This window comes from Podarcis pityusensis (assembly GCF_964106645.2).
Source record: "Podarcis pityusensis genome assembly, chromosome: 3".
Classification (NCBI taxonomy): Eukaryota; Metazoa; Chordata; class Lepidosauria; order Squamata; family Lacertidae; genus Podarcis; species Podarcis pityusensis.
In genome coordinates this window covers 77282598-77301930 of record NC_138026.1, presented here as the reverse complement: position 1 = coordinate 77301930, position 19333 = coordinate 77282598, and the positions used below count along the sequence as shown (strand labels likewise).

General features: G+C 41.2%; 1 protein-coding gene and 1 long non-coding RNA gene across 5 annotated transcripts in view; one reads left to right on the top strand and one right to left on the bottom strand.

The window, feature by feature from the left end:
* The window catches only part of EDARADD (EDAR associated via death domain), a 29051-nt gene extending 9753 nt beyond the window's left edge, over positions 1-19298 (bottom strand). Inside the window, exons 1-5 of one of the 4 annotated variants that reach the window (XM_080997812.1) lie at positions 18255-19298; positions 9986-10070; positions 4905-5125; positions 1904-1965; positions 367-406 (exon numbers count right to left, since the gene is read on the bottom strand). In XM_080997812.1, coding sequence (XP_080853938.1) covers positions 367-406; positions 1904-1965; positions 4905-4938 — 136 coding nt within the window. In that variant the 5' untranslated portion in view covers positions 4939-5125; positions 9986-10070; positions 18255-19298. The remainder of the gene's footprint in view (positions 1-366; positions 407-1903; positions 1966-4904; positions 5126-9985; positions 10071-18254) is intronic. The other 3 variants (XM_080997814.1, XM_080997813.1, XM_080997815.1) reach the window with 3 other exon arrangements.
* Positions 5005-9490, top strand: LOC308472721. Its single transcript, XR_013983670.1, has 3 exons — positions 5005-5131; positions 6012-7799; positions 9199-9490. It is a non-coding gene; the product is annotated as an uncharacterized lncRNA (long non-coding RNA).
* Positions 19299-19333: the final 35 nt, after the last annotated feature.

Genomic DNA, 19333 nt, shown 5'->3' with positions numbered 1-19333 from the left:
ACTGCCGAGTTACAGTCCATTCCTCTGTGTGAAGGCACTTTCACACACAGATTGAGGGACTGCCAATTTCACTTCCAGCAATATCCCCATAGATTGCCTTGAGTCTCACTCCCACTCCCAAGTGGCATCTTGGGCAGGACTGCAATGAGAAGGGATAACCTGAATAACCCCATGTCATGTTCCATGTGTGGTCACTTGGTATTCAGACAGTAATTAAGTGTTTTAAAAACAAACTTTTCTACATTGGCTTTAGAGACATTTCAATGTATATTTTCCACATCAAGTGACAACCACACTTATTTTGCATAGTTTAGGAAAGTTTTAGACAATTACAAATATATAGCTACTACAATTTTCTGCACTTACCTTTTGGTAGTGCTGTATCTTGAACAGGGTACTTGTTTGTCTGTTCAAAAGATGGGGAGACAAAATATACAATCAGATATATTTTAACAAACTTAATTATTGTCACCTTGTAAAACTGTCTTTTTTCATTCCTCTATATCAGGCTGACCAAACTGAACAGAGTGTGAACTGCCTTGTATGGCAGCTTGCTAGGTACTCCACAATCCTCCTGTTTCTGCAGTCCCAGACAGGAAGGAACATGGAAGAAATAAACAGAGCTTTGTTAAATCCTTTAGTGGGCTTCAGAAGCTAGGAAGCTGTCTTACACCGAGTCAGACCATTGGTCCATCCAGCTCAGTACTGTCTACACTGACTGGCAGTGGCTCTCCAGGGTTCTAGACAAAAGGGGGCTTGGCTTGGACCTTCTGAATGCAAGTCAGATGCTCTACCATTGACCCACGACTTTTTTCCCCATGGTGGTGGTCTGAAAGCTTCAATAACAGATGTAGAAATTGCAGAATCACAGATGTCATGGAGCTGCCACTGAAAACAGCATCCCTCTCTCCTTGTAAGGCAACTTGCCCCATACCTTGGCTTAATTATTCCAAGTGTTTCCCTCCCTGTCCCATTTCACATCATATGACAAGGTATCATACATAGGCAGGTAATAGAATTAGCTGAATTATGCATTGTGGTGGGAGAAGGGAGGATCTCAGTGGCCTGGTTCACATGTCACAGTAAGCCGAACTATGGCTTCTGAGAACCATGTGAATGTGCAAGTTCCCCAAACCCAGGAATAAGGTACAGGTCTGTCCTCCATAACCATGGCCGGTAACCGTAGATCAGACCTCAGTTATGGTTCAAGGTTTAAGAGGAGAGACCTTAAGCACAGTATCAGGTCCAGATTACACACCTTGGCTTAGCTGCCATGCTTCACTGTGCTGAAAGTGGGTATGAACAGCAACTTCAAGATCCAACAACGTTCCCATAGTCCCAGTAAGCTATAATATGTGAACTGGGCTTATGTGTGGTTGTTGGTTTTGGTGGCAGCCCCCTATATTTTAGGATGTCTGATTCTATTCTGAATTCATCCATTGCATACAGTGGTGCCTCGCAAGACGAAATTAATCCGTTCCGCGAGTCTCTTCATCTTGCGGTTTTTTCGTCTTGCAAAGCACGGCTATTAGCGGCTTAGCGGCTATTAGCGGCTTAGCGGCTACTAACGGCTTAGCGGCTTTAAGAAAAAGGAAACAAACTCGCAAGAACTCGCAAGACGTTTCGTCTTGCGAAGCAAGCCCATAGGGAAATTCGTCTTGCGGAACGACTCAAAAAACGCAAAACCCTTTCGTCTAGCAAGTTTTTCGTCTTGCGAGGCATTCGTCTTGCGGGGCACCACTGTAGTTGGTACAGAAACATTTCACCAAATGTCCTGAAATACCAGGGATTTATGAACCTGTTCTGACAGTATTAAAAACTATAAAATGGTAACCAACATTTACAATAATTGAATTAACGGTTACATTTCATTTCATTACAATACATTCAGGAAATTACATACTTCTTCTGAGGATAAAGTGCTAGGGTCTGTATCTTCTACTGGCTCTTTCATTGCCTGATCTGCTGGAAACAAATAAAGGAAAGTTTTAATTTGTGTTTCTCAACATCTCCAGTCTACTTTAATTGCCTCCATTGTATATATAGGCAAGTGTTAGTTTGTAACACAAAGGAATGTTTCACATTCTGGTTTTTAAATTGTTATTCTAGCAGAATAAATAATCATAAAATCATATGCACTTACATTTTTCTATAACTTTAATGAAAAATTATCATCTGCCACAAGCAGTTTTCGCCAAGAGTAACACAAGTGCATTTTAGATAGAATAAACCTATTCTGATAAACCATATTTACCATGTTTGTCAGATGAGAAAGATGACATGTGCCTCCACACTTCCTCTTTGCACCTCCCATTCTCTTCTCCTATTTTTTTTAAACCACAGTTTCCTGTGACATCTGAACTGCCAAACGTAGTTTATGGTATTTCTTATATCATTTTGAATCATCTATGTATTTTTTGTGTTGTCATTTTTATTTATCGGCTAAGCAATCTTATATTCTAGTTAAACCAAGAGTGCGAACAAGCCACTGCTATGCCATGAATAGGGCCAGGGCGCAGACAGAAGGGAACAACAGACCACATTCTTTCTAGGGTAGTTCCAGACCACAGGCTGAATTTTCAAACAAACAGGTCGTTGGCAACGGTTTAAAAAACAGCAACAAAACATTGTATTTCCCCCAGAAAGGGTAAATCTGGATTAAGGGGGGGGGGTAATGGGCTGCAATTTTAATGACAACATGTGAATGCTGCAAAATACCTGCATGCATGAGGAGCACCAATCCGACTTGTCACTATCAGAAAAGTTGCGGCTCAAAGGGAGGGGCAGAAAAAAGAGTATGGAGGGGTGGCTGGAAAGAAAGTCTCTCCCTCCCAGTTCCTAGCCATCAAATTTCTTGGGCCTGTCACTTTCTCTCAGCCTGCCTCAAAGGATTCTTATGATGACAAAAGATTATGTGTACTGTACTTTCCTGTGACGACTGTACTGTGTGCCTTGTTTGCTATTTAAATTGGATCCAAAACCAGACCTAAGTGCCAAGGGAAGTAAGGAAGAGTCAGGTATTACTTTGGCAAACAGCCCAATCCTGTGCATATGAACTTCAAATGAAGTCCCCTGAGGTTTGAGATGTCTTATTCCCGCACAGACTATCTGGAACACCAGAATCCGTAGAAGTGGATTTCTGCTGTATGTTGTGATTTAGTTTCTGTTCATTAGCAACATCCCTTTGTACTGCATAACCGTTTTGAAGTTGAAGCAATTGAGAGCTTGGATCAAAGAAATTCCATGCTCATCATCCTATCAAACTAATTATAAAGTTCTGAAAGCCAGCCTGAAAAAGATAAGCAAGAATAGATAAGTATCACTCAAAGCTAGAAGTATTGGATATTTTTCCAGTCCTCAGTTCACCTCTAATTTCCTGGTGCACTACTAAGCTTAAATATGGCTCCAGCTCAGCGGTATTAAAACAAGCAGCGGAGCAAGAATTATCTTTACTTTGATACTTTCAGATGAGGTTCTCAAACAGGGGAAGAAGCATCCAGGAGGTGGGCTGTTCTGAATAGTGGGGTTGCACTCCTGGAAGAAGCAGGTTTTTGTAGCTTGCGTGTGGCTTTAGTAGCTTGGAGTACTCAGGCCCTATTTCCTGCTCTGCTTGGTTCCCCAGCTTCTGGCCTCTTCTGGACACAGATGACAAGGCCACAGTACTCCATGCTGTGTTAACTTCTAGATTGGATTACTGCAATGCAATCTATGTGGGGCTGCCCTTGAGGATGACTCCAAAACTTCAGCTAGTCAGATTATTGGCTGTGGTTTCCATTCAAACTTATATAAGCCCTGTTCTAAAACAGCTGCGTTGGTTGCCAGTCTGTTTACAGAATTAATGAAAGGTGCCCTAAACAAGTTAGGCCCCAGATATCTGACAGACTGCCCTTCCCTACAAACCCTTTTGAGTGTTTGGATCAGAGCCCTCTTGGTAGCTTCACTGCCCTTAATTTTTTTTATTTTTTTTTTTTGTGGGGCGGGTATCTGCAGTAGCCCTTAAATTGTAGATTTCCCACCGCAGAGCATGCCTCTGGCACCTTCTGAAGAGATTTTGGCAAACGCTGGACACACCTCTTTTAGGCCTTATGTTGTCCAACAGCATATGCTTAAAATAAAGTTCCCCGTTAAAAAAAAAAAAGTGTGTTTGTGTGTGTGCTGGTCACTTGTGCCTCAAGTGTGTGACCTGTACAACTGCATTCTCTTTCTCACTTAACTTGAAAAGCGTTTATAAACTAAATTACGCTCGGGACAGGTAGAAATTTGTTCTTGCTGAAGGATATAGGGAGCAATTCTCAAAAGTTACAGGATAAGGCAACTTTTTGCAACAATTTTGTGCACTTCAGAGGGATGCTGCAGGGCTTAATTTCGTTCGTGCATGAGTGAATGATTCATCAAGTCCTTTGAGGGTGAGGTGCTACAGAAAGGGCTTTTTAAGAATCGCTCCCGGTGCACGAAAAGTACAGGAGGAAGGAAAGCCTCGGACACACGCTCGCTTTCTCTCCACGCAGCACTGCACGTGCAATGATTTTCTGCAATGGGTTTGCGGGAGTCGGGGCTACCAAGATCCAGTATCGCGCCTGTCGGCGATCTGCGGCATGAATAAGACCAAGGCGAGGCCAGAGGCGGAGAAGGGCTCGAGCTATGGCTGCCTCCGCCTCTCGCCTCGGAGCTGCAAGCGGAGTGGCTTCGCATCGGGGCGAGGGGAGGAGGATCAGTGTCCACCCAGGGAGTCCGCCCTCCGGCCCGCCCCAGCGGCCACTCCAGGATCCCGCCTCCCTTCCCCTACCCAGCCCAGCCCCACTTCTCGGCGGCAGAGCTCGCAGGCTCCCGGCCACAAAAGACGCCCAGCCCCTCGCCTTTCCCACCAGACGCAGCAGGCAGATCCCAAAGCAGGCGCCCTTTACCTTCGGGCAGAGGAGGGTCCCCGGGAGAAGCCATTGGGGAAGGGGAGGGAGAAGCTCCAGGGGAACGTCGGCCCTTGCGACCGGGCAACCCCCTCGATCCCTTGATCCAGGCTCCCCCGCGGTGCTTCCTTCCCCACTTCCTGGTCTGGTGCTGATCGAAGCCCTGGCTCGCTTGCTCGCTCTCCCTGCTGTACGCGAGGAGTCTCCGAAGGGAGCGGAAGCTGCAGGTAAAAGCCCAAACTTAGCAGGGGAAGAGCCATGTGCGGGGCGGGGGGAGAGCTGCTCTCCCCACCCCCAAGCTGCACTTCATGCTAAACAGTCCTCTCTCCGGATTCACCTTCGTCTGCCTCCCCCCCCCCCCCTTTTAAAAGCTCCTCCTGGCTAGATGGGGATGCGGATTATAATAATAACTTTGGGGAAAGTGTGTTGCACCTTAAGAACTGAGACGCCTTCGTATCCGCTGAGAGAGGCAGCGGGAGGAGTCATCAATTAACTTTAAATCTCCGCTTGAGGAAACATGTTGATGCCTTAGTAGTAAACTTTACTTCCATAAACTACTCCGCTAATGAGGAACAACCCCAGATGTGATGTTAGTACATAGAAAGGTAGTACCGATTTCCGTAAAGATGGCATCACTTTTTTTAGTTATTTGAAGCTGGGGGGGGGGGGCGGAAATCAAAGGGTTCCATAAGCACGCCATTAGGGTACACAAATATTAACCAACTTGCATTTATTTTTGGCACAAAATATTTTGGCTACAAGCACATGAGTGGTCAGATTTTATTTTCAAGTCAGTTCTATTAGAAAATGGGTTCTTTAATTCTCCTCCAGTGACCTGGGGGCAGTAATAGGTAGGAAACCAAAGTATGGGTGAGTGTTTTGTAGGCACTGTCACTTTCCTGTGACTGCTTTTTATGTTACCCAGGATCATTGCTATGCAAGTCCTGCCTTTCTTTCTTGCTACCCCACTCATTATAATGAAGTGTTATTGTAAAACCCAAGTTCCTATCAGGAGTTTTACGCTGAATAGTTGAGGACTGAACTTGAATGTTATGCTCTGAAGTTCCCTTCCAGTCCCTCTAACTATTCTTTATTCTTCTCCCTCAGAATTTGCCTTACATTTACATGGAAACGGAAGATTCTGACTGTATTTCATTAGATGAAGAGGTTTTCACAAAGAAAAACTTTCTCGTCTTGGGGAGGATAATCTTGACGATACTTTACTAGATTATGATTTTTTCAGGCCCTCCCTTGACAGCAGGAAAGTTTGAAGAATTGCAAACAAAGGATAGTAGTTTACTGGCCAGCCAGGATGCTGCCCCTGATGTTTAAGCAAAAGCTGAGGAGGCATCAGACCCATGCTAATGACAGAGTTTGTCCCTCTGACTCCTGTCCCAGGGATTCAGGGAAGTGTTCTGCATCACAACTCTCCCATTCACTGTTTATTTACATTGCATTTACACCCCACCTTTTTCCTCCAAGGAGCTTAAGTTACTGTACATGGTGCTGCCTCATTTCATCCCTGCAACAACCCTGTGAGGTAGGTTAGGCTGAGAGGCAGCAACAGGCTCAAGGGTACACAATGAGCTTGAACCCTGGTCTTCCAAATCCTAGTCTGACATTCTACCCACTACACCACATTGCCTCTCCTAATCCCACAGTTGTTAAGTAGAATGATGCTATGATTCCAGTACTGAAGTTCAGTGTTGAAGGCTCAGAAGATAAAGCCAAAAAAGAACTCCCACATCATTTCAGGGGAGTTTTTAGATTTAGCTCATGCTGAAATGATGACAATATGTTGTTGGCATCCATCTGTCTCAAGAGACAATGGAGTGAGCCTCTGGGGGGTCAAGTTAAACTGCTGTGTTAGCAGCACCAAAGTGACTTCCCTGGGTTGCAAGCCTGGGCAGTGTTTATGGAAGGTCTTTGGGATAAGACAGGCTTCCTCAACCTTGGCCCTCCAGATGTTTTGAGACTACAATTCCCATCATCCCTGACCACTGGTCCTGCTAGCTAGGGATCATGGGAGTTGTAGGCCAAAAACAACTGGAGGGTCAAGGTTGAGGAAGCCTGGGATAAGACCTCCCTCTCGGCCTTGCTGATGTGGTCCAAAGGAAAATGGAGCAATACATTTGGCACTAGCTTGGCTGCAGGAGTTGCTGGAAGGGGGCGTGCAAGGCTCCATCCAACCATATTAGGGACTGCAGATTTGTGTAGGGTTTTAGCCTTTTCTTCACCCGAAGATATCCCATACAGACCATATACAAACCAATTAACCTAACATCTACTGATAAAACACATATATTTCTAAGCCCTAACTTGCATCCTCCTAAAACTTCCAGCAATCCAAACTAGTTAAAAGCTTAGTATTTATTTTTTTTGGCCATATAGCAATCTAATCCAAAATTGCCTTACAGCTAACAAGTGCTTTATAGCTAACAATCCAAGCAGGAATCTATGAAACTGCCTTCTGTAGGCTCTGAGGAGAAGCTGCAGAACATGAATCCAGTGTATAGGATCCAGAATGGTACCAATGGGTAATAAGTTCATGTAAAAATAGGGGGAAATGTTTTAAATTGGAATAGTAAAGTCTGAGCTTCACAAGGGAATAAATAGAATAAACCAAAATTAAAAGGATTTTTGGAAGGAACAAAATGATATAAAAACTGTATATAGTCAAAACCATGCACACACCAGACGTCTAGACCCCAAAAGACTAGCTCACAATAAATTGCTAAAGTAGCTTCTAAAGCTGGAGGAAAGACATGCTCAAAACAAGAAACCCCTTCTCTCCGAGAGAAGGCAAAAAGGCAAGCTGGGCTCCAAAGACCTCAACAAGCAGAAATGTATTAGAAAACAAAAATAAAATCAAGCAATGTGAGCTCTAGCACTGAGGTAATCTCTTTCTGATCTCTCTGCACACCTTCATTTTCCTGTCTTCTGATTCACTCTTTTCTTACTAAAATTCAGTTCTGTATTAGTAAATGACACCAGGAGAAACTCCTGTAGAACAAGTGTTTTGTTTTTATTTAATTGTTTGGTTGGACTAACATATTCTTGAACCTTATTGGGGTACAAGGAACCTCATAAAGGCCATTCAAAACTGCCAACAAGTCGTCTTCATCCTGGGGCATGATCTGAGCTTGACTAAAGCCTTGCCAGCCTAGTGCTGCTGGCTGTGGGGAGTAGCACGCCTTATATCTTCTTTGTGATCTCAGCTTGTCTAAAGCATTGCCAAGCTTTCCATTTCTCATGATCCAGCAGGGTCCAGGCAGACACAGACATTTCTGCCTTTAAAGCAAACGTTCAGGCATGCTTAAACGATGAGCCAGAGTCTTCTTGACCAAGGTTTACTTCAATTCCATTCCACAGCTTCTGAAATTATCGCCTTCACCAGACACGTAGATGGGCCCACCAAACTGAGAAGAGCAACAATATTCAATACATTTGTGGCCTGCATAGATGACCAAGCAACTCTTGGGTGCAGCTGTGTAGCAAATTATGTGCTAAAATGATCATCAGTATCTGCCTGTAGGTTTGCAGCCTCTTGGAAGTTGTAGCCCAATAACATCTAGAGGGCCACAGCTTCCCAATTCATTGGTCTAGGCAGATGTTGGGCTGCCTCTTCTAGTTCCCTGTTGCCTTCTGGATACAATTCAGTATCTTGCCTTCAGCATTAAAAAGCCACTCGTGTCCTGGTACTACCATAAACATTAAGATCAACTGTCAGCATCTTATTGCTTGTATCATCCTGTACCAATGGTATGCTCTTGGTGGTTGCCCCATATTTGTAGAACTACTGTTCTGTAGTAGAGATCTGTCAAAATCTGAGCTTTTCTGAATATTTTCTGGAACAACTATTTTGGCTGGTATTCTAGCTGCCAGAGTTAATATAGCAAATGATTAGTTTAATTTACTTTAATAAAAAAACACACCCACTTGAAACAACACAATTTTGTTCTAAGACATGGTGTTTGTATATTTGATTTTTATTACATGTATTTATTTTATTTTGGAAAAGGTGGGCTAAAAATGAACCGAAATGATCCAGTCAGTGTTAAAAATAAAAAATCCTATTGATTTTAATGGGAGAGTTTAAGCGCATGTTTAAGCATTCCCCACTGAACTGATGTAGAACTGCATCACTCTGATCCTGCTCTAATTAAGCAAATTGTTTTTGCTTGTCTTTAACCTGTTTGAATGTTCCCAACCCTCTGGCTAGGCATCCTCTGCATAGGATGCATGGTTGGGAGAGCTTTCCTTCTGAAAACTTATTTCTGTTCACACTTCTTAGGATCCAAGACACAGACTCCTCCTTCAATGAATGGTCAATCCTGTTTGGCTGATGGTGCAACTCTAAGCATGTATACTCAGAAGTTCAATGGGACTTATTCCCATGAAACTATGGACAGGATTGCAGCCTAAATGAATTTGTTTGAAAGATCGATGTAGAAAAAAAACCTTATTGTACAATGATATAAAGAGACCTTTGTATCATTGTGCAATAACATTGTTTGCCCTTGGCCTCAGGGCTTGATGGATGACAAGTAAAAGGAATAAATAAAACTACAGATTCCTATCACAAATCCTATGTTTTATAAATTTCTTGATGTTCCCTTAGAACCACCAAGCTGCTCGTTGATCCTTATAATATCCACTTGATGTTTGAAGTACATATCCATAAAACACAGACTTTCATGATCAAATCCTTCAGGGTTTAACCAGAAATAAGTTGGCTCTACATTCAGTTCATTTAGAATGATGACTTGTGCCTCCTGAGCTGCGAAAACTTGATTTAGAAAAATCACATGCTAGAGGCCTCTTGGGACTCAACCATTTCTGAATACACATAGGGAATGATGCCACTGGGAATAATTACCCCTCAAAAAATAAAATATATCTCTGCCCATAAAAACCCAACTTCTCTGAAGCTGTCAGTTGCTCAAGAAATCTTGTATTTCTGGCAGCCCCCATTTTTATTGTTGGCATTCTGTGTCTTGTGGCTTTCACTACAGCTAATTGTTGATAACGAGTTTATGTTTCAATATGACAATTCTTAGGCAATAATTTAATACACCCACCTGTAAGTTTCTATTGACTATCCAGAACAGAAATCTGAGGTATACATTTGACTCCCGAGGTGACCCATCTGCTGAACAGGTATACCTGGAAGGACAGGAAAGTACCTTGAGTAGCTGAAGAGACATGGTAAAACTGTTTAATAAAAATGAGCAAAATAATTAAAGATGAAGGAAACCCCAGTCAGTATGCAGAAGACAAAGCAACTGACAGCAAGAAGAACATAAGAGCCCTGCTGGATCAGATCTAGGCCAACACACAGCCTCTGAACCTGGATACAGGATATAATTACCTAACTAGTAGCAAGTCATAGCCTTAGCCTCCATAAATTTGTCTAATCTGCCTTTTAAAATGGAAATGTGGATGGCAACCACTACAGATTGTGGCACTGAATTTCTGAGAATGTGCTCTGTGAAGAAGTACAGTCTGATGTTCTCTGAAAAATTAATGAACCTTACCTATAATTCCAGATGCACTAAATACTTACATGAGCATTTTCTCAGGTACCAGTTATGACTGAAATGACATACAGAATCATGTTGATCTGTTACTAATCATCACATTCCCCCCCCCCCCCATTGTTCATACTAGTTATTAAATGTGGCTTATACGCTGGCCACAAATGGCATCTTTCAGAAGATACCCCAGTTTCCAGATAGATTCAGTGTACTGTACTTGATAGTCAAACAGTCCTGCATAGTATAAATATACCACAAAACTAATAATAAAGCAATTCCCCCACCTCTGCCTGCCCATAGGTTCCTTTACAGCTGTTCAGAAAAAGAAACAGTGCCCTCTGGTGATTCCCACCCTAATAATGTTGCTGCCAAATATAAAATGTAATAGGAACATTTTACTTTGCTCTCAAAATGTCCCTTTCATGATTGACTATTAAAAATAAAATTAATCGAGCCACGATTAACACTATGTGATTTTGTTTCTTTTCTATATAGCATTTTGTATTGTTAATAGTTAATAATAGTAAGGGAGGTAATTAAGATAATTAAAAGCAAAAAGCAAAAATCCAAAGAATTCCTAAACTCAATTATAGCTTTGTGAGAACTCTATTTAAAATGAATGTGGTTTTCTAAAAAACAATTGAGTAAACTCAAATAAAAGTTAAGCCCCATTTCTTCTAATGGGAGAAAGTTAAGCACCTGCTTTACTTTCTTACTGAAATGACACCAAAAAATGCAGGTTGCTTTGTTGGTCCACTAGAAAAAGAAATGGAAAGGTTACACCAGATAATATCTTTATTAGGGCCAACTAAAATGTCACTTTAAGGCTTGGTCACTGCAGTGTGACCTTTTAGTTGGATAGTCTACTGTTCCTGACCTCAGTAAAAGTTTTAAAATGGTTACTTTGGCTAGATTGTGCCTACTGTGGAAAGGAAAAGGAGTATTGTAGGACTAAAAAAAACATTTTCAAACCCAGCATATATTGGCAGCCACAAACCCGCCCTACGTTTCACACCACCAAACTGGCAAAAATGCATGTAATTTTCAGCTCCTAGTCATCTATATAGATCACAGTGACTATAAAAGCTGCCTCAAAAATAGCATTCAAAATATTAACTGTCACTTGCTACTATGTTAATTAACAAGTCAACAAAACCAGCAATTAGAGGGCAGAACTCTAAATCTGATAGTATCTTACAAAGTAAACACTGGAAGGTAGTTTCACTGTGTAATACATCCTTAAACAATGCAGCAATTTGTCTACTTTCATCATTACAGCTTAGTATATAGTAGTTCTAGTTCTGCATTACTAAAACTGCAATATTAAAAACTTACTGGAGGCCGTCCTACTGAACTCAATTAAACTTCAGAGTAAGTATCTTTCTGATTATGCACTATTTCTGGGACAAAGTGGCAACTGTAGGCTTCTTTGATAGCTAGCGTCTGGGAATAATTTAATAAAGATAGAATAAATAAATACATACATACATACATACATACATACATACATACTGTATGTACAAATCAGAAAGGCCAAAATATTGAATTATAACCCTGTGAGTGGAAGAAAAACACTATTATTTGCACCCAGAATTTAGTTCCTCTCCACCAGGATTTGGAATTGGCTGGCTTGCTATGACCAGAAACAACATGATCTTTCCAGTGCTGTCTTCAGGAAGGTTGTGGCTGCATACACATATTTTTAAGCACCTTTCCCCCCTCAAAGAATTGTAGGCATTGTAGCTTACTCCTCAGAGAGTCACAATTCCTAGCAACCTTTAAAGAACAACGTGTGCTTCAAATGTGCTTTGAAGGTATGGCATATACATAAGGCTGCAGTTCTGTATACAAAATCCAAAGCTGGCCAATACATTTGCTAGGGGCAGTCAGAAATGTCACAAAGAGTTGCAAACTTTTCAGTACTTCAGAACACTTCATCAGGCAAGATGTTATATGGGGAAGTGGAGGAGGAGGATTTAAGAAAAAATACAAAAAGTTAGATTGACTGGGAGTAGCCATAAGGTCAGCTTGCAGGTTACACAGGGAGCTGCCTTGTACTGAGTCAGACCATTGGGTCCATCTAGCTCAATGTACACTAGGGATGGCCCACCCATGAGGCAAGGTGAGGTGACCGCCTCAGGTGGCAGGATCCACAGGGACAGCAGATCCAGCCTCCAAGAAATACACTGACCACTGCTGCAGCTGCGATGCCAGCAGCAACTACAGCACCCACTCTTATGCTGCCTTGATAGCATCTCCTCCCACCCTTGTTCCTGATGTAGATATTTATTCCTCCCTTGTTCCTGATGTAAATCTTCACTCCCCTCTTCTTCCCTGGCAGAGAGGTGGGTGTCATTTTGTGGTTCACCTCAGATGCTAAAAGATCTTGAGCCAGCCCTGGTCTACCCTGACTGGCAGTTGCTCTCCAAGATTTCAGGCAGTGTTTTATCCCACCTCTACTTGGAGAAGCCAGAGATTGAACCTCGGAACTTCTGCAAACAAAGTAAATGCTCTCCACTGTACAATGGCCCTTCCTGCAAAGATGGGGATTGCTGGCTGAATAAATCTCTGCTAGGTGCAATAAGTAATATGATTTACAGAGAGTTATAGCCATTCAAAACTCAGAGGTCTGTACACCCACACATCTGTCCATCCTCCAACCAGACAAGCAAGAGGTATCCCATTTCAACGACACATTCCAGCCATGGAACTCAAGTACACCTGTATAGGACTGCACTGTAATAACTGTGCTTCTGTTTTGTGAATTGTATTCTTTGGGATTATTTTTAGTTGCCGTTTTAATTGAACTTGCATAAGGTGACTTTTTATATATGATCATAAGGAATGTATTGATAACCAAATAAATGCATTCATCACCATGGGGTTGGAACTCTCTTGCTAATGTTAGTTTGGAAGAAGAGGTAGATTTCAAAATGAAGACAGAAATTTATCTTTTTATGGTCCAAAGGCCTGTTATGGGGCAGGGGAGTAGCAGAAGCACAAGACAGTGCTCTGAGAACAGCTGCATGTCTCTGATCCAGAGGTGTCCCAGGAATATAGAACCTGGGAGTAGGCTCCTGACTGGGCCCTTTGCCTTTGAAAATGTTGAGGGGGTATACTAGCTGTGGAAGCAGCAGCAGTGAGTAGAACAGCAGAAACAGCTGTTCACTGAAGGCAGCAGTTCCAATAACTCAGATGTCCAGAGATGCACAAAGTAAGATTTCCCCAACTTGGTCTTTTGCTGTGTTCCAATCTGGCACTACAAACTGTACTAATAAAGAAGCCTGTGTATTCCCCATATGGTAAAATTTGGAGATAATCTGTTTATCTCCATAGACCTAACTATTGTCTCAGAACCATTTTGAATGCTTCTAAAAAAAATAAAGTTAATTTTTAGTGCATGATTATTCATTTGAGATATTAATAGCTCTTTGTACTTTTTAAAAAAAATCTTTACTTTCTCTCTTCCCTCCTCTTCTAAATCTGATCTTATCTCTTCCATTAACTGCATGACTTCTTGTTTCCTGCTCTATATCTTTTTATTTTCAGAATATATTTGTGTGCGGTATATATTTTGTGGGTGAACATATCAGACGACACAGTGATTCTTCAAACAGCTCTTGTTTATTCACAGGCCAGAACAGAACTGAACTGAAGGGTTCAGCCAGCCTGCTTATATAGAGCTCCACTACAACACAACTGTAACAACTTTCTGTAACTATCCAATCACTGAACGTCACTTTCAATCCCTTATTTGCATATGTGGACCTGAGTGAAAACTATCTACAGTATCCCCCTGCTGGCCCAGGGTGAGAACTTCAGTACATAACATATTTTTAAGCTCCTACTTCATCAGGTGGTTAAAAATCATCATTGAAGACAGCAGGACGTCTTCAAATAGTACATATTATTGCTTAATACTTAACAATTGTCATACTCCCACTAACGATTTATTAGCCTGAAAGTAACATACTGATTCCCATTGTTTACTACTAACATTAAAGCTAAAGAATTAAAATACTGATTTTAAACCTCTTTTAAAGTTTAAGGAGCGAAAGTTTTCAAAGCTGGCAAACTTTTCAAAGCGTCCAACAACAATTACCAGATTCTGGCAAAACTTAACTTTTTTTGAAAGTGAAATTGATATGATTTAAGAAATACTAGTTTACAGATAATAATTCAGGGCCAGGTATATCTGGGAATGAAAAAAATTAACTCATTAACAGTTTCAACTAAAGTGTAGATACAATATTGAGACATTATCACCCCAAACATGGAATGTTTTTGGGAGTGGGGAGCAAGAAAAGGCCATGCCCAATAAAATCCTTATCCATTGACAGGATGTAAAGAATTGGTACAGAAGTGGCTTAACATATACAACCATTCACACTTTTTCAGGTTTCATTGCACTTCAATACCATGCTTCTCACAAGTGCATCCATGAATTCAGATAGAATGTGCACTGTTCAAATTCTCTGGCATAGTGGAACTAAATGAGTGCAGTTACACTTGGAGACTTTCATACCCAGAAAGAATCAAAGCATAGGACACTACTATATTTTGCACATACTGCATTGATTATGAGTAAATTAGGATTGTTCTGTTCCAAGGAAAATAGATATGTCTGCATCTCTGTACTAATGCATTTTAATTTTTCCTATTAAAATTTAATTAAATTAGTTATGTAAACTGCACCCCTCAAACAGCATTGAACATATATAGTGGTACCTCGGGTTAAGAACTTAATTCGTTCTGGAGGTCCGTTCTTAACCTGAAACTGTTCTTAACCTGAGGTACCACTTTAGCTAATGGGGCCTCCCACTGCTGTCACCGCACAATTTCTGTTCTCATCCTGAAGCAAAGTTCTTAACCCAAGGTACTATTTCTGGGTTAGCGGAGTCTGTAACCTGAAGTGTCTTTAACCTGAAGCATCTGTAACCCGAGGTACCACTGTATATTCTAAAATTATCCAGGAAAGATGCAGTTATCTGTGTGTATCTCTAGCTTTATTGTTTTGCTTCTGTAACTTGCATCATGTGACAGTGCTTGTGTCCTCAAAGACGTAAAACAGAAAATCAAACCATCCTAAGGATTTATTTTAATATATTTTCCATTATTACCAAAATAGTTTGTATTACATGAATTAGAGGCAAGTGATTCTTGGAAATACTGTTTTATTTTTATTTTTTGAAACACCATAACTAGTTTGACAACTTGCACTTTGTGTTTGTACCTTAGAAAAGGTTGAATGCTGATCTCACTATAATTAACAGACAGTTTTCTATTGAGCTGGCAGCAATAGCAGCACCTGAAACTGTTCCCAGCTAATTAGTATAAAGCTCTGCTGAGTTTCAGTCCTGGGCATAATGCAATTATATAGCAATTTAAACAGTTGCATGATTCAAGAGTTATTAAAAATATTCTAGTCATTTGTCATAAAGGCACTCTAGAGCCTTCACTTGGAAAAAACACCAAATCCTTTATAACAGAAATATATCAACCCCCACCCTATCCTCCACATTTGATTGCAATGCAATTCAGAGCCAAATATATTAAAAATATCCACACGGGAGCGCTCCTGGAATTGTACCACTTGTTTGTTGGTGCACAATTATTCAGTCTGACTAATACTCACAGACTAGCAGCACAATCCTGTGCATACTGTTGTGAGTTTTTGCAGGGAGAGGTGGGAAGCTGTATGCCCGAGTCCCTTCTAATTCCTGGATCCAAAAAGAATTCCTTTGCTGGAACAGCCAGGCAAGTTTATTGGTAATGGTCAAGAATAGGTTGTTAAGGTAACAAAGGAAGAGGTCAAATGGGTGGTTCCCCCCTCCCTCAACTGTCTATTAGTTAGAAAGACAAATGCCAGAGTTGAGCTAGAAGCTGAAAGCAGGCTAGGCAGCTGAGAGACAGAGTCATGCTTGATTTCTACTTGAACCCAAGGCTGCAACTATGGGAGAAACAATACCTTTTTGGGGTGTTAATGGTAGATATGTGTAATTAAACCATATATCATAAAGACACCACAGTCTCCACTGTCTTTCATTCTAAGGAAGCAAACCCTGGGTAAGCAGCTGGACTCTTGCACTGCTCAGATTGGGGTGGCATGCAGCAGTATATATACAGAAGGCACTTCAGTAGGGTTCCACAGCAAGAGCTACAAGAAGATTCAGCATGTCAGACTCCAAGCATACACAGAGTATGCACAATACAAAGGAAAAGCTTTATAATATTTCTTCAGTATTTCATATCTGTAAGTCAGAAATAGTGGTTTAGCCTCACACGTCTATGATGTTTTAGATCTAAACTCTCAAAGGGCTTAAACAAACAGTCATTATTTGGACCACACCTGTGAAGGGTGTAATTGAGATTGTTCTATAGTTATAGAAGTAACACAGGGAAGAAACATTGAATAAAACTGCATACTTGAGGGAATTTTCGATGTAATGAGTCACGCATTAGGGACTGCAACTGTTTTGGATAACAAGGAGATGCAGGTAACCGAAGCTTATATACAGATGGTATCCCAGAATATACTGCTTAATAATGAAAGCTTCAGGTCCAGAGTAACTGACCACCACTATAAAGATTTAGAGAAAGAATGTAGTATTGCAAACAGGTAAGGATCAGTCCCACCACCAGTCCCAGACCCTTACAGACTCATCACAGGAAAACATCCAAGTCTGAACAAAGCTATAATTTCTCCCACATCTTTAATCTGTTAGAATAATTCTCATCATATACCCACAAATGGAACCTTAACATTATTTTTCAGTTTTGCAACTATCGGACCCCTATGCCATTTAGATGAAGCTACAGGTGCATGCCTGCATGCCATGTAGGCACCAGAATCAGAAATGGGCAAAAACAACAGAACTGGAACACCACCACAAATAGAGAAACACAGCAGTATTCTTTATTTCTTCCTGGACAGTACAATGGAGATGTGTGTTTTTTTGTATGGCTGCAAAATGAGGTATTCCATCATAAAGTTAATCTTTAGAAGAAGGAAACATAGTGACCTATCAGTTCAAGCAGCACAAAAGCTACAATTTCTATTTGCTTCAGGCAAAGCTAAGAAAGGTTTCTAAACAGATCAGAGTCACAGTTTGTTTCATTCTTGTCAGCCTTTAGCAAAACACTAAAATTAAGTATATGATCCCATTTTTCTCTGTGACAGATGATCAATCATCATCAACAATTTCAACATGTTTTACTGCAAATAAATTTTGAATCCTCTTGTTGTAAGTTGAATCTTGAAATAAACTTGCATTTTGGCTCCCAGTGATCTATAGGGCACACCACTATATACAGTACATCAGTATTCACTGAGAGCTTTCCAGGAGCCTTATGATAAATGGACTTGGACTTACAAGGTGAAAAACATCATACCTAAAATGCCTGGTTATGCCTTTGTGAAGATTTTAGTAATAACTATTATGCTTTTCCAGTCAAAATGTGATTTAGTAGTCTGTACCCAGCAGATATAACTTATATCCTTTCCAAGTCTCATCCTGATAAAAAAGGAACATTACTGAAAGAACCTACTGCAGACAAATGGGTTAAAATTAAGAAAACAAGCTGCCATCTGCTCTATGATAAAGCATTTAGCCTGGTTACATGAGTAGAGCCAATAATCTCCACATAGAAATATATTATTTATCAAGTGCACACATGGCAAATTCCTCTGAAATATAATATGGCAGGTGAACTTTTTCCCAGACATGAGGCCCTATAACCTATTCAGAGAGGCAAAACTAAGCAACTGATTTCTAAGTAGCTCATTTATTTGGGAGAGCAGTCACTCACATACCTTTTCTCATATGGAACCCTGCACAAGTTACCTCCACTTGGATACCATAAATTAATCCACCAAAGGCCAAATTATACTTCCGATACCAGGGCTGTGTACAAGCCTTCAAGTCCGGCTTGAGGGCTTCCCATAGACATTGCTTCCCATGGGCCACTGGGAGAAGAGGATGCTGGACTAAGTGGGCCTTTGGACTGACCCAGCAAGTCTTATGACGAGAACTATTATGGTTGATCTGAATGCCGAGGTGCATAACTGCCTCTGTCACGGTGTAGAAATCCAATTTTAAAAGCAAAGGGGTGAGTTGATGAAGCTTGCAGAGCAACTGACTTCACTACAATCGGTGGGCACTGGTTTCAGAAATTTGGCTGAGAAAATGGCTTGAGCTTCCATGGGTCTCTCACACACACAAACACATACAATGCAAGGCAGCAAGGAAGATTAATGATATTGTGACTGGAACGGTTTCCTTAAGCACAATGAGGAAGGAAGCAGGAACACCCTTGTCACAGCCCCCACAAAAACCTGAACATTGCCTCAGTATATTTACAAGAAATGTACTGATTTCATGATTACATTCCTTCGACAGAAATTCAGATTCCTAAAAAAACTGTGGCGTTCCTTTTTTTTTTTTTGAGTGCTACAATTTCCTTTAATTATTATCTTATAAAAAATAATATTCCTCTTCCCCAACATGACACATCAGCTCAATGTCAAAGGGCCTGGGTTCTTAAAGCTACAAAGTGAAAGACATCCCTCCTCCCGCTTATTCAGGAGGCGCATATGTGCATAGAGACAAAAATATATACATTAAATGCTGCTTCAGGGAATTTGAGCGTGACGGGTTTGCAACGCAGGAGGGGGCGAGCAACACACCTCTACATATTAACGCTAAGTGCAATTGTGGGAGCAAAATGGAGTTACGAGGCACAGAAGCCTTTCTCAAGTGATGGTATTGCATCACTTTTTTTTTTAACGCCTTGCCCCTTCCTCCTCTCACTGCGCGCGGGCGCCACACATCAGCCCCTCGAGCGCCAACCCCCGCCCCGCGGGACCTTCCCCTCCTCGTGACAGTTACAAAC